Here is a 15756-nt window from a genome sequence, read left to right on the forward strand (position 1 = left end):
TGAGAAGTGTTGTTAAGTTAAATCAAACATACTTTGAGATATGACTCAACTATTGTGAGCACCTACAAAATATTGTACTGATAGATAAAATCATGTTTTCCAGGTATACCGGTTCTAGCAAGATTATTACACCACACTGATGCAGATCTACTGAGCGATGCTTGCTGGGCTCTGTCATATCTGTCAGACGGACCCAACGAGAAGATCCAAGCGGTCATAGACGCTGGCGTTTGTAGGCGGCTTGTCGAGTTGCTATCGTAAGTGTCATATTGGTTAAACACCTTTTCAATTGGTACATTAAATGTAGAAATGTTATATTTAAATGATCACTAGCTGTTTGACCGAGCTTTGCTCGGTATTCGATAAAACACGAATAAAATGTCATTTTCTAAAAATGATTCTTAGCTATTGCTCCTTTAAAGATATAAGATAAGATAACCCACATGTAACTTAATGGTGAAGGAAGAAATAGTAATGGAAAATGCTATTTTCTATTAGTTCCATTAATATGCTAATTTTCATGTCATAGCATGTGCTTTTGCTTTGTTATTTGCTAAGCTTGTATTGCTATATCAGTCGATGCGCGCGCGCGCTAACGAGCGGACCGTATTGAAGTATAATGTCTGTGAATAAGTGTGCGTGTGCTAATTGTAACGTAGTTATTTCGGAAGTTTTGTCGTTTATACGAAATAGACAAGATGTGATGGATAATGAAAGTATTATTCGGATTTGCGTGTCGGCATTCTCTGAAGAGGATATAAGTGAGGCAAAAACACTTTTATTCACTTCGACCAAAACTAGCAAGAAATGCATTTCCCGTCGCAAGGACAGAAAGCAGAAGGATCTCGAGGACATAATTACAGTGTTTAAAACAATAGATCCCGATCAATTGCCCCTGTTCGTGGCCTATGAGCTTCATAAGCTACCGCCAGTTACCTTCGATCATGTCGACGTTACGAAGCTGTTAAAAGACATTTTGGTGTTACAATCAGAAATCGCGACGCTGCAATCGGTGACTTCGGATATTAAAAACAATTACGTTACGAAAGAACATCTAAAAAATGTTAGTGAAGAAATCATAAATCCGTTTTTTCATTCAAATGTGAATAAAATCCGAGGTGGAGGGTACGGCTTTGATAGCGGGCCGGTCGGCCTACAGCCGGTACAATCAGCTGATCATGGCGGCGTACACGACGTGACAGTGGAGGAGTCGTCACAGTATACCTCTCCCGTACGCACGCATTTGGACCCAGGGAGCTGTAGTAACCCCGTCCTTGTCGCGCTAACTAACTCGAATATGACTGCTACAAATGTCACTGATAATAAGTCTTCGCCGCAAAAATTGCCCGTATCTCAGAATAAACCTACTTTGGCTCAGATTGTAAACAATGGGCCTAAAAACGATACTGAAGACGGTTGGTCGCTGGTACAAAAGAAAAAAATAAAGAAACGATTTGAAAGCAAATCAGGGAAGGCGTGTTCTGATATATCTGAAAAGTTTAAGGCGTCAGATATTAAAATTCCTTTGTTCATCTCAAACGTGAACAAAGAAACTACTGAAAATGACATCTGTGAATATGTAACCAAAATGACCGGTGAAACAGTTAGCTTACAAAAAATTAATATGATGAAGGAGCGTCCGTACAATGCTTTCAAATTGTATGTGTCAAAGTTAAAAATTAGTAAATTTTTAGACGATAATTTATGGCCGGAGGGCGTTACTTTTAGACGTTTTATTTATTTTAAAAAACGTCAGCTGGATGTACATACTCCGAACGAGAATAGGCCACCCGAAAATAAATAATGGATAGAAACACAAGATCAAATGTTAAGCTTTGTACATTCAATTGTAAGAATATTATGCGATCAGCTGACTGTGTTCGTCGCCTGTGTGATCAAGTGGACGTGCTCGCCCTGCAGGAAACCTGGCTCCTGCCCCACGACGTATCATACCTGGGAACCATCCACAATGACTTCGCGTACACAGGGAAATCAGCAGTGGATACCTCAAACGGAGTCCTCATTGGAAGACCATACGGGGGTGTAGCGCTCCTGTGGAGAAAATCGTTGTTTGCTTCTGTGTCGGTAGTTCAATGTATTAGTGATCGCTTAGTGTGTATTAAAGTGGAACAGGATAATCGATCTTTGTTATTGATTTGTGTGTATATGCCCACGGATTGCAGTGAGAATCTTCCTGAATTCACAAACTGCCTCTGTGAAATTATTTCCATAATTGAAAACCATCAAGTGGAATCGGTTTTTATCTTGGAAGATTTTAACGCACACCCTGGAACCAGATTTTCACGTGAGTTGCTTAACACCTGTTCCGATGAGTCATGGTCGTGCATTGATACAGAGTTGTTGTCGTCGGACTCACATACTTTTGTTAGCGTAGCCAACGGATCCCTACGTTGGTTAGACCATTGTATAGTTACAAACTCTGCTAAACATTTAGTCAATAATGCATGCATTTTATACGGCGTTTACGCGTCGGATCATGTGCCTCTGTTAATAAATTGTAATATAAACTTAATTAAACCTAAAATAATAAATTCAAATAATAAATGTAGTAGTATTATTTGGGGAGAAAGAAATTTGAATCAAAAAAATAGCTATTCTAAATTTTGTAACGAAAAATTAAAGGACATAGATTTTCCAAAGGAATTTTGTAACTGTGCTGACAATATCTGTACGAACCATGAACACTACGTGTTATTAGATAATATGTACAATGATTTAATTTATATTCTAAAGAGAGGCGCCGAAATCTCGCATTCTGTGAAAAGGCGACGTAACTATGTTATTGGCTGGAACAGACACGTTCGCGAGGCTCACCGCGAGGCCAGGCTTTGCTATCAAATATGGTTGCAACATAATAAACCTACTTCTGGTGACATTTACAGGGACATGTGCCTATCTCGTCGTAATTTTAAATCGAAATTAAAATATTGCCAAAACAATCAGGTTCAAATTAAAATGGATATGATAGCCAAATCTCATGAAACAAAACAATTCTCAAAATTCTGGAAATTAACAAATAATTTAAATCATAGACCTGGCATTCCGGTGAGCGTCGCGGGCGTGTCTGCTCCTACGGAAATAGCTAATGCTTTTTTGGAACATTTTAAAATAAAATCGACTTCGATTGTAACTGCCGATACAAACTGTTTTTGTACAGAGGCTATCGTGAGGGGGGGCGCCCCGTTAGATTTTCTGGTAAACAAATTGCAAAAGTAATACAGAACATACGCCTACAAACTGCTTGTTCAGTTTGGCGTATTAATGTATACTGTATACGTGGGAGAGCCATGCTTCGGCACGAATGGGCCGGCTCGACCGGATAAATACCACGTTCTCACAGAAAACCGGCGTGAAACAGCGCTTGCGCTGTGTTTCGCCGAGTGAGTGAGTTTACCGGAGGCCCAATCCCCTAACCCCTACCCTATTCCCTTCCCTACCCTCAACTATTCCCTTCCCTTCCCTACCCTCAACTATTCCCTTCCCTTCCCTACCCTCCCCTATTACCCTATTCCCTCTTAAAAGGTCGGCAACGCACTTGCGGCTCTTCTGATGCTGCGAGTGTCCATGGGCGACGGAAGTTGCTTTCCATCAGGTGACCCGTTTGCTCGTTTGCCCCCTTATTTCATAAAAAAAAAAAAAAAAAAACAATTGTAATAAAGTGAATAAAGTATTTAAAAAATAAAAAAAAAACATGACTAGGGGCAAGTCCCCCGGTCACGATGGCCTCAGTATTGAACATCTTAAGTACGCTGGTGGCCACCTACCACGGGTGCTGTCAATGTTTTTTAACCTATGCATAAGTCACAGTTACTTACCTGCGGAGCTTACTAAGACTATTGTAGTGCCAATTATCAAAAATAAAACTGCGGATGCCTCTGATATTTCTAATTACAGGCCAATCTCCTTGGCGACTGTTATCGCAAAAATACTGGACAGTCTGGTTGATACAATCTTAGCTAAACACATTGTACTTGAAGATGGTCAGTTTGGTTTCAGACCAAATTTGTCTACGGAAAGTGCAATTTTGTGTCTCAAACAGACTGTTCAGTATTATACAGATCGTAAAACGCCTATAATAGCCTGTTTTCTGGATTTATCAAGGGCGTTCGACTTAGTTAATTATAATTTGCTCTGGCATAAGTTAGCTCACGATACATCCGTCCCAGATGATATTATCTCACTGTTAAAATGTTGGTACAGTAAACAATCGAACACAGTTAAATGGGCTGGCTCATACTCTGACTCGTTTGGGTTAGATTGTGGCGTGAGACAGGGTGGACTTAGCTCACCTCGCCTGTTCAACCTGTATATCAATAAGCTTATAAGTGAGCTGAATAAAGCCAAAACAGGTTGCCACATAGATGGCGTTAGTGTCAACAATGTCAGCTACGCAGATGATATGGTTCTGCTGAGTCCGTCAGTCAGCGCGATGAGACAGCTTCTTAAAATATGTGATAGCTATGCTGCGGCCCATGGGCTCAAATATAATACCACGAAGAGTGAGTGGATCGTCTTCAAATCCGGTTTTGAGGGGTATAAGCATATGGCTGATCTCTCTCTCTCGGGATCTCCCCTAGTCCGGGTTCAGAAGTTCAAATATTTGGGTCACTGGGTCACAGAAAACATGAAAGACAATGTCGACATTGATAGGGAGCGCCGGTCGTTGGCCGTCCGTTGCAATATGCTGGCTCGTAGATTCGCTCGCTGTACTGAAGCAGTTAAAATCACGCTCTTTAAATCTTTCTGCCAGTCATTCTACACGTGTAGCCTGTGGAATAATTTTTCCCAGCGGGCGTACAACGACCTGCGCGTCCAGTACAACAATACTCTTAGGATGCTGTTGGGGTTGCCGTGGAGATGCAGCGCGTCAGGCATGTTCGCCGAGGCGCGCGTGGACGGGTTCGCGGCCATAATGCGCAAACGCTGTGCCTCAATGCTGGCGCGCTTGCGATCCTCCTCCAACGGCATCCTAAGAGTTTTCACCGACAGATGGGACTCTCGTCTTCTACATAGGTGGATTACGATTCACTGTTGTTAATATGTAGTTAAAGATATGTAATTTTACTAACAATAGGTTAAGAATAAATTGTTACTAACACCTATGGATGAATAATCTGAAATAAATTATTATTATTATTATTATTATAAAGAATAAAAAATTAATAATTTTTAGTTGTATTGCAAACAAATGGCAAATAATCGTTATTTTTATAGATGAAAGTACTAGATAATATACTTAGTAGGGACGTCAACATGATTCAGGGGGGGGGGCACCCCCCCTGCCCCCCCCCCCTCGGTACGCCCATGTACTTCAATATGTGTGGAATAAAGATTGAGGGTATCTCAAAGTTGTTGTTGGAAATACATATTAATATTGTATTGAGCATTGACGTTATAATGATCCCAATTCGCACCCAATAAAGGTTCATATCTGGATAATACACATTTAGGTTCGATAGGTGTTATTTTAGTTTTAGTATGTAACAACAGGTGGCGCTTTACAAGTAAAATCTATATAATTCTTCCTCACAAATATTGACTATCGAATTAATTACTTACTAAATAAAATTGCTATATGAGACAATGGTATAGTTCATTCAAACGAAAATCGTCGTCAGCTGAATGTTTATAGGTGCTAAATGTTGTCTACACGACGCCCTCAGATACATCGAGCTCGAAGTATGGTTAATAGTTATATCGCTGGCTGACGGTTTCTCCACCGTCATAATAACGACTGACGGTTTTCTTTATTATTTACAAAGTAGAAACATTCATCTGAAAGTTATTAGTTTCTTCTTTTAGGGATTTCCGTTACGGTATAGCGGATGGTACCAATTTTTTTTTTTAATTTAAATAAAGTAAGTATATATTACTTATTTCTCGCAATTTTTTTAGCGCAAAATTCTAATATACACGTGGGAGAGCCATGCTTCGGCACGAATGGGCCGGCTCGACCGGAGAAATACCACGTTCTCACAGAAAACCGGCGTGAAACAGCGCTTGCGCTGTGTTTCGCTGAGTGAGTGAGTTTACCGGAGGCCCAATTCCCTTTCCTATTCCTTTCCCTTCCCATCCCTACCCTCCCCTAGTACCCTATTCCCTCTTAAAAGGCCGGCAACGCACCTGCAGCTCTTCTGATGCTGCAAGTGTCCATGGGCGACGGAAGTTGCTTTCCATCAGGTGACCCGTTTGCTCGTTTGCCCCCTTCTTTCATAAAAAAAAAAATTTAAAAAAATGTGTATGTACTTATAAATTTTGTATGGTATAAAATTACTTAATGTTCAACATTTTTTTACATAGTCAGTAAGGCGACTGACGTTAAATACGGTTTGAAATACGGCTGACGGTGATTTTTTGCTTAAATATGACCTCAATAATCATCCATCAAACTTTCATACGGTATAAAATTACTTTTAGCAAAATTATTTACGACAACTTTGTCTCAAACTTGTCTCTCAATGTACAACCTCATTATGTTGATTATTAATTATTAAACTACTAGCTGTCCCGCTGAACTTCATGTTACTTTAAAACCTTCCCTGGACTTCTACGAATATTTTAAGACTAAAATTAGCCCAATCCGTTCAGCCGTTTTCGAGTTTTAGCGTTACTAACATAATTGAAAATCCATTTTTATATAATATATAGATTAATCTAGTACTGGACAAAAATTTTGTCGGTATGAATATGAAATGCCTTTGCAAAAAATAGCATCAATGCCCCTACTTTTCACGTTCCATATTACTGACGTTTCGTGTCGCGTAGCTCCGTTGCTGCTTAGTGCGGCTTAGCTCATACGATGTCATGTACGAAGAACGTGACATGTCGCGTCGCCACCAACTAACCAATAGAAATGCTCCATTTGTCTGACCACATTCTGCGGAACGATTCTATTGGTTGTAAAACACATTTCTCGCAAAGCAGCGTAGCTCATTTCTGGTGAAAACGTAGCCTATTGCTAAGTACTCATATACGATTTTGCTCGATAGTTTTACTCTAAATCGAGCGAGTAATAATTACTGTGTGGACCGCAAAACTCACAGCTCGATGGTTTGCATCGAGCCAGTTTGAAGGCTCGCATCGAGCCGGCTTGACAGAATTAAATATATCGATTTAGGCGCTTTGCAGACGACGGGGCATGGCGGGCCGGTAAATTTCGTCGCGAACGATAGCACAAAAGGAATCCTATATTACCAACGCACACGGCGGGCAAAAATACCGCGCCGCTGGTGCCCGGCGGGCACTGGCGGCGCATGTCCGCGGCTGCCCGCCGTGGATCACACAACCCAGTGTACGCAGCGCGGGCAGCCGCAGACATCGACGGGCGTACGCGGCGACATTGACCGGCCCGCCCCGCCCCGTCGTCTGCAAAGCACCATAGAGTAAAACTATCGAGCAATGCTGAATGTTTGGACGAAAGCCCGAGCAGGTTTTGCTCGGCGTTATTGGATCGATCGAGCAAAACCGTATGTGAGTACTTAGCATATGGGTTAAATCAGACCGCAACGCGACACGCATGGATTTGACAGATTCTATTGGTTGTAAAACACATTTCTCGCAAAGCAGCGTAGCTCATTTCTGGTGAAAACGTAGCCTATTGCTAAGTACTCATATACGATTTTGCTCGATAGTTTTACTCTAAATCGAGCGAGTAATAATTACTGTGTGGACCGCAAAACTCACAGCTCGATGGTTTGCATCGAGCCAGTTTGAAGGCTCGCATCGAGCCGGCTTGACAGAATTAAATATATCGATTTAGGCGCTTTGCAGACGACGGGGCATGGCGGGCCGGTAAATTTCGTCGCGAACGATAGCACAAAGGGAATCCTATATTACCAACGCACACGGCGGGCAAAAATACCGCGCCGCTGGTGCCCGGCGGGCACTGGCGGCGCATGTTCGCGGCTGCCCGCCGTGGATCACACAACCCAGTGTACGCAGCGCGGGCAGCCGCAGACATCGACGGGCGTACGCGGTGACATTGACCGGCCCGCCCCGCCCCGTCGTCTGCAAAGCACCATAGAGTAAAACTATCGAGCAATGCTGAATGTTTGGACGAAAGCCCGAGCAGGTTTTGCTCGGCGTTATTGGATCGATCGAGCAAAACCGTATGTGAGTACTTAGCATATGGGTTAAATCAGACCGCAACGCGACACGCATGGATTTGACAGATTTGCAAATGAAATCTGTCAATTCAGTACAAATTTCTAAATGCATCTACGCGTCACGTTGTGGTCTGGATCGAGCCTAATACATATTCTTGTGCAGGCACAGCAAATACAGCGTGGTGTCGGCGGCGCTGCGGGCGGTGGGCAACATAGTGACGGGCAACGACGCCCAGACGCAGGCGGTATTGAACTGCACGCCGCTGCCAGCGCTGCGGGCGCTGCTCGCGTCGCCCACTGAGGCGCTGCGCAAGGAGGCCTGCTGGACGCTGTCCAACGTCACCGCCGGCAACGCCGTACAGATACAGGTGGTTATTGCTGACGTAATATATTTTTTATTATCCTTCTTTTCTTTTGTTTGTATTGTCCGTCATATTGGAATACGCGCTTGATAGATAAGGAAAAAACATTGTATATCCATTATCACAAGACATTTTATTCGATAGATACTTCTGCCTCTTTAATAAAAATAGTTACGCTTTGCGACGTTTTATCCTTATTAATCAAGTCTTTTTCGGGGTCCTATGTCTAGTTTATACAATGGAAAAATTATACAAAATTGTTTTCTTGTCTGGATTGTGTAATTTATCCATTACATAAACATTTTTGTGGTAAGACTTAAGAGGTTAAAAATAGCCAACGAATTATTGGTTAGAATTTTATTATAGATATTGAGTAGATAAACTTATATTTTTATATATATGATTGACACAAGTAACATTTAACTTTTACTCTATTTAATGGATAATAAGTCAATAAGGGTCTCGTTAGTGGTCGACATTTGGACCACTTTAGTTCATTCTCATTTCGTATAATTTATCCATTACATAAACATTTTTGTAAGAAGTTAAAAAGTAGCTGACGGATTATTGGTTGGAATTTTATTATATACTAGCTGTTGCCCGCGACTTCGTCCGCGTGGACTTCAGTTTATAGCGCGCGATGTCAACAAAATTGGTGTCAAAAGCTTTTATAAAAAAACCCTGGTACCCCTTAAATCAATACAGCTGTGCAGTGTGCAAACAATAAGTACTTCATTTTTGTATGTTAAACTTTATATATTATGCCAAATTTTAAAGCTTATTTAGCCCCCCAATTACACAACTTTACCCATAAACTATTTATCATTGATAGGTTTAGCCCCAATTTCACCAACGTCTGTTAGTGTTAACAGCTTGTTAAAATATCCTGTCTTCTCTTTCATTCATATGAAAAACGAAACAGCTAACGTGATACTAATTCGAGCATTAACTTTAACAGTCGTTGGTGAAATTTGGTCTTAAGGTTACGTCACTGCCTGCACAGATAAAGTACTGAGTTATTTAATACCGTAGAATAGATATAACAATCGAAAAAAATCGAGACTTAAATGTAAGATGATACCACCTCTTATAGAAAGACTTTTGAGCAAGCGTCAGCGCCATGTAGAAGACGCACGGCGCCATATGAACGCCATTATGAATTTTTTGAACAAATTTACGACCCTTACAACCCTTTTTTCCAGTAAAAAAGTAGCCTGTGTCCTTTCTCAGGCTTTAGACTATCAGTATACAAAATTTCATTACAATCGGTTCGGTAGTTTTGGCGTTTGGCGTGAAAGCGAGACTGACAGACAGACAGACAGACAGAGATACTTTCGCATTCATAATATTAGTACAGATTATGTGCACACTGCACAGCTGTTTTTGGGTATTTTGATTAATTAAGGGCCGCGCTACACCGGAATGGCAGCGGCGAGGCGAGCACTTTCAGCGCTGCCATTCCGGTGTAGCGCGCTGCGCGGCCCTAAGAGGGGTACCACTTACCAGGGTTTTAAAAAGTTTTTAAATTTGACACAAATTTTGTTGACACCGCGCACTATAAACTAAAGTCCACGCGGACGAAGTCGCGGGCAACAGCTAGTTATGAATAAAAACAATAATATATAATAAAGTAGGTATGATTAGTTCTGTTATAATAATGAAGTAAAAAATAAAGCGCCATCTGTTTTCATATATTAGAATTAAAATGTAAAAATATTTTCTGGATGGAATATAGGCCAACACAACACACTCGAACTCCTTAGAAATGCAGTAGGAGTTCTATAAGATCAGATAGATTGATTATTATTATAGCCAGTGATAATATTATTAAACATAATATTCTAACGTATTAAAAACTATAAACAAAAACATAATAACTAATAAGTATGATTAGTTCTATGTTACAACGAAGTAAAAAAAAAGCGCCATCTGTTGAATCGTATTAGAACTAAAATGTTCATTGCATCGCGTCGATATATTTCTGGATTTTTTATAATATTATACATAAAATATATTTAAGATTTTTGAAATATTATTTTAATACACATCCAAGACCCAGGAACATTGAAAACTTTTTGTTCCGCCTGCGGGACTCGAACCCAGGACCCCCGGGATGAGCGCTGGCCACGCGCAATGCGAAGTAATTTTCATCGATATTTTCATGGATAAGATATTTTCCCACATCAAAATGTAGCCTATGTCCTTTCTCAGACTCTAGAGTAACTGTGTACAAAATTTCATTGCAATCGGTTCAGTAGTTTTGGCGTGAAAGCGAGACAGACAGACAGACAGACAGACAGACAGAGATACTTTCGCATTTATAATATTAGTATAGATTATTGGGTAGATTTTATAACTTATATTTTTATATGATTGACACAAGTAACATTTAACTTTTTGTCACACAATACTATATATTGTTTTCCAGGCAGTAATCGACGCCGACATATTCCCGAGGTTAATAGATATACTGAGGCACGCGGAATTCAAGACGAGGAAAGAGGCGGCGTGGGCGATCACGAACGCGACTAGCGGCGGCACGCACGCGCAAATTGGGTAACTTCACATTACTAGACACTAGCCTGCTAACAATGATGAAAAACTCAAAGATATGTTACTACCACGCGCGTTGTAAAGATTCAAATACGACCCAATTGGGCCGTCTGTTGTTTAGTCTGCATCGAGCGCAGTCACGAACGTGCCACGTCTTGTCTTAGCTAAATAAATTGAAAATGACGTCGTGCGTGTTTCGAAAATGTACCAATTATGACTCGAAAGTAAACAAAACACATGGAATCTCTTACCACATGTCTTGATTGCAATAAATACCTCGATTGTTTACATTTTCAATTATTTTTTTGAACAATCTGGAAAAAATCGAATTTTCGTCATAGCTCAGGCGAAGAAAGAGACAGCGATACGATTCGACGTTTAAAAATAGAACGGTCTCTTTTATGTAAATGGTTTTTCGTATCTTTTGTTTCACTTATCTGTCAAAGTCAATGTTTGCAATTTTGAATTTGAAAATTGTTCGGAAGAGATTTAACCCGGAAAATAGTATGGACGTAACATATATCTGTATAAGTAGAATGTCATTGCCTGCTAATAAATAAAGTTACAAAATGAGTAAGCACAATTAATTCTTGTTCACTACATTGGATCAGACGCTTAGAGAAGTTCAAAACATTGTACAGTGCATTTTTTATTAGTAAGATAATAAATAATTTACTTAAACGTCTTTGCAAGTTATACATTAAAAATCTATATATATAAAACTCAAAGGTGACTGACTGACATAGTGATCTATCAACGCACAGTCCAAACCACTGGACCGATCGGGCTGAAATTTTGCATGCAGGTAGATGTTATGACGTAGGCATCCGCTAAGAAAAGATTTTGATCAATTCCAAACCCAAGGGGTTAAAATAGGGGATGAAAGTTTGTATATAATAATACTTCTTAACGCGAGCGAAGCGAAGCAAAAGCTCGTTAAAATATAAGAATTATTATTATTATTATACAACACATTGTCAACAATAGTTTGGCAAAATTTAAATGTACTGTTATTCATAATAATTATATTAAAAAACGTTAAATTAAATTAATACAAGTGGGAGAGCCTTGCTTCGGCATGAATGGGCCGGCTCAACCGGAGAAATACCACGTTCTCACAGAAAACCGGCGTGAAACAGCGCTTGCGCTGTGTTTCGCCGAGTGAGTGAGTTTACCGGAGACCCAATCCCCTACCCTATTCCCTTCCCTACCCTCCCCTATTACCTTATTCCCTCTTAAAAGGCCGGCAACGCACTTGCAGCTCTTCTGATGCTGCGAGTGTCCATGGGCGACGGAAGTTGCTTTCCATCAAGTGACCCGTTTGCTCGTTTGCCCCCTTATTTCATTAAAAAAAACGTTAAATTATTATTGTTAGATGTTGCTATGATATTCTTTTTTACTCTTATTAAAAATATTTTATGTATTATGTTTAATAACATCATCATTACCATTTCTATACAAACATTTATAATTTTTTTCAGTTATCTAGTGAAGCAGGGTTGTATATTGGCGCTGTGCGACCTGCTGACGCTGACCGACACTAAGACGGTGCAGGTGGCGCTGAACGGCCTCGACAATATACTGAAGGCGGGACAGCAGACACCAGGCGTTAACCCCTACGCCGCACTCATTGAGGAGTGCTTCGGTAAGACTTTTTATACTTTCTATACTGAAGGCGAGGCCGCATTAGGTGTATCTTAACTGCAGTGCGCGTCATTCACGCGACATAGAAATGTGATGGAAAGGGCGAACAAAGCAAAGGATAAATTTATTAAATTGATATTCTTTGATTTATTAAAGATCAATAAAGCAGTCCAATGTGTGGTACAAGCTAACACTTGACATTAATAAGAGAGAGACAAAACTGAGGAACAGAATAAGATACTTAGTCAATAATATAGGACAGACAATAATTGTTGCACCTGCTGAGCTATTTCTTGCAATATTGTCAATCATATCGTTTAGGTTAATGAACTAGTTCGTAAAAGTTGCGAATTACGCCAAGTGTGGCCTTAAAACCATCAAACGAAATGAACGGTTCCTTTTAGGGATTTCCATAAATATGACATATTAATATGTGACGACATAGTCAAAAGGCAGAAGCAAAGTTTTTTGTTTCACTTTAACTATATTCGACCGAATGGGATTGTTTATTAGTTGCCAGTGGCATGTTATAATAAAATTTGGGTTTATTTAATTTATGATCACGCATTTTGACAAAGTTCTTCACAGACAGAACAGAACGAGTAACTTCGGCCCGTATAAATAGTTGGCTCTTACCACTAAGAGCTCGCTTAAAACGTGTTTCAAGCTGCTATCCTTATTAATAAACCTCACTTGAGTACAGCTTTTAAGTGCCTTTGATCAAGCGAGTGGGCAACGTATTAATAAACCAAATCTTGCACTTAACTGTACTGTCAAACTGACGCTTGAGCGCGCAACGTATTAATAAACGAAATCTTGCACTCAAATGTGCTATCAAACTGTTGCTTGAGTGGCTAATTCTTGAGTGTGGGCAGACCTTGACTTAAGATACCAATTTAGGGATTTTTCCCACAATTAGGAGAAAAATACCATCTTGGGGATACCACCGTAGGGATTTTTCCCACAATTAGAAGAAAAAAAAATAATAATTTCAAGAGTATTTTCTTGGATATGGAATGCTTATTTTTAAACACAAAATTAATTTTGCTGTTTCACTGTAATGAAAATATCCATAGTACCATAATATCCGTGCTAATATTATTACTGTCTGTCTGTCTGGCGCTGGTTATGGATATTTTATAAATAATAATGATAAACATGTTATGCAGTGATTTAGTGAAAGAAAAATAATTTGGAGTACGCGTGGTAATTCAAATATAATCTTCCATACCTATGGACGATTAATCAATCAAGAACAAATTAAGAAAAAACGAATAGCATATCAGCCACGACACGAATTTCGCGTTATGGTCTTTTTGTGATTGCCAGAACGCGTCGTGGCCGTTTTCATTAGAGCCACGACGCGAATTTTGCGTCGTGGTTGTTTCACTGTGACCACAACGCGTTGTGAGCCATTTTTTCGTTCATTGAGCGTTTTCGGTCTTTGAGCGTAACATATATTTAAAACGAATTTGCAGTGTTTAATACTTTTGACCTTAAATCGGGGCAAGGGTAGTCATCACATTACATTATTCTAATAATTAATCTATTTAAAGTAAGTAGGTATAAACCGCCTTATCAAGCTAATATAAATACTAATAATGAATCTTAAATAAACCGTACTTGCAGATCTAATTTTGCCATAAGTACTAATAAAGGCTTATGTAGTCTACTGAAATTAATTAAGAAGGCGACTAACCCCAAAAATCAAACATCGTCCTTTTCTCTTCACACTCACGCCCGTCTTTCATATGCCAGTTGAAAAAGAACGATGCGGATTCATCGCCAAATTAGTTTTTTCTCAATAACTCGATAAATATACAACATTTTAAAAATCCGCTAGGTCGATCTCTCAATGATAGAATTTTATACAATGTGTTAAAATATTAACTTACTTTAATGCACGGTTATGGCAATAAATGAAAAATTCGTGAAAATTAGATGCATCTTTGTGAATTTTTTCTATCGAGAAAATTTTAAGATATGTTTTTGCTCAATTCGAATTCTCGGAAATATAATGTAGTATCTAATTTTAGAAAATGAAACAATTCGGGGCTAATTTTCAAGTATAAAAATGAATTATAAAATCGACACTTTAGGGTTAGTCGCCCCCTTAATAAACAAATATAAGTACTTTATTGTGCAAAAAAATGCAATAAAACTTAAATATTAACAACAATTATTGATAAATAAGACATATAGTACACAAAATGCTGCAAGTTTTTCGAATAAAAAAAATAAAAAATAAAAGGCGGCCATATTACATAGAAGCAATTTCTTCCAGGCAACCTTTAACATTCAGTGATAAATCCAGAAAAATGGTGATGTGCAAAAGTATAGTTACTTAAATTAAAAACTATCAAAAGCACAAAATTAAACATGCGCCTTAAAATACATTAATAAAATTATACAATAAAATAAATAAATAATATACTAATAAATACAATACATACAATAAAATATTTAGGTTAGGAAATTACAGGTTTAATGCCAACTAGTAATGTTATATTATGTTCCCTAATGCCTTCGTCATCAGTAAATGAATTACTAATTAGTAAGATAGACTTGCTCTGTGGACTGTGCTAAAGTAACAGAATAATACAAGGAGGTTTAATTAAAAGTCCCTTTCTAACTATTATAGTCCAAATGACACAATTGGGATGGATTTTATTTGGTAAAATAGGTTCTTTGGGCATTTTCAAAAAAACGTGTACCCTTGCAAAAATATGTCTTTATTTTTTAAGGTCATTTATTTACCTTTTTTTGAATGTCATATACAAGGAAAAATATTGAACTAATGGAATAAGTTAAAAAGAACGCTGAAAACGTTATATTATTCTGATATTATTGAAACAAAATCGAATTTTCGACGAAACAGATTCCGTTGTGCGACTAAATGTAAAATATAATTTAATACAAAAAAATACAGCAATAAATGGATTTCTTCGTTAATTTAATCTAGTGAAATGCATATTTAATTGTTTATTAAAAAAAAATTAGATAATTTCAAGGATCAACAAGAGTAGCAATTATTTTTAATCCATAGTGTGACTATGTGACCCAACCACTAG

At 38.7% G+C, this 15756-nt stretch overlaps 1 protein-coding gene across 1 annotated transcript in view; it reads left to right on the plus strand.

The window, feature by feature from the left end:
* Window positions 1-15756, plus strand: part of LOC121727498 (importin subunit alpha-7) — a 32355-nt gene that overhangs the window by 10883 nt on the left and 5716 nt on the right. The window contains exons 6-9 of the mRNA XM_042115386.1: window positions 104-257; window positions 8290-8494; window positions 10917-11044; window positions 12523-12686. Of these exons, the coding sequence (XP_041971320.1) occupies window positions 104-257; window positions 8290-8494; window positions 10917-11044; window positions 12523-12686 (651 nt within the window). The remainder of the gene's footprint in view (window positions 1-103; window positions 258-8289; window positions 8495-10916; window positions 11045-12522; window positions 12687-15756) is intronic.

Source organism: Aricia agestis, chromosome 5 (assembly GCF_905147365.1).
Source record: "Aricia agestis chromosome 5, ilAriAges1.1, whole genome shotgun sequence".
NCBI classification, from domain to species: Eukaryota; Metazoa; Arthropoda; class Insecta; order Lepidoptera; family Lycaenidae; genus Aricia; species Aricia agestis.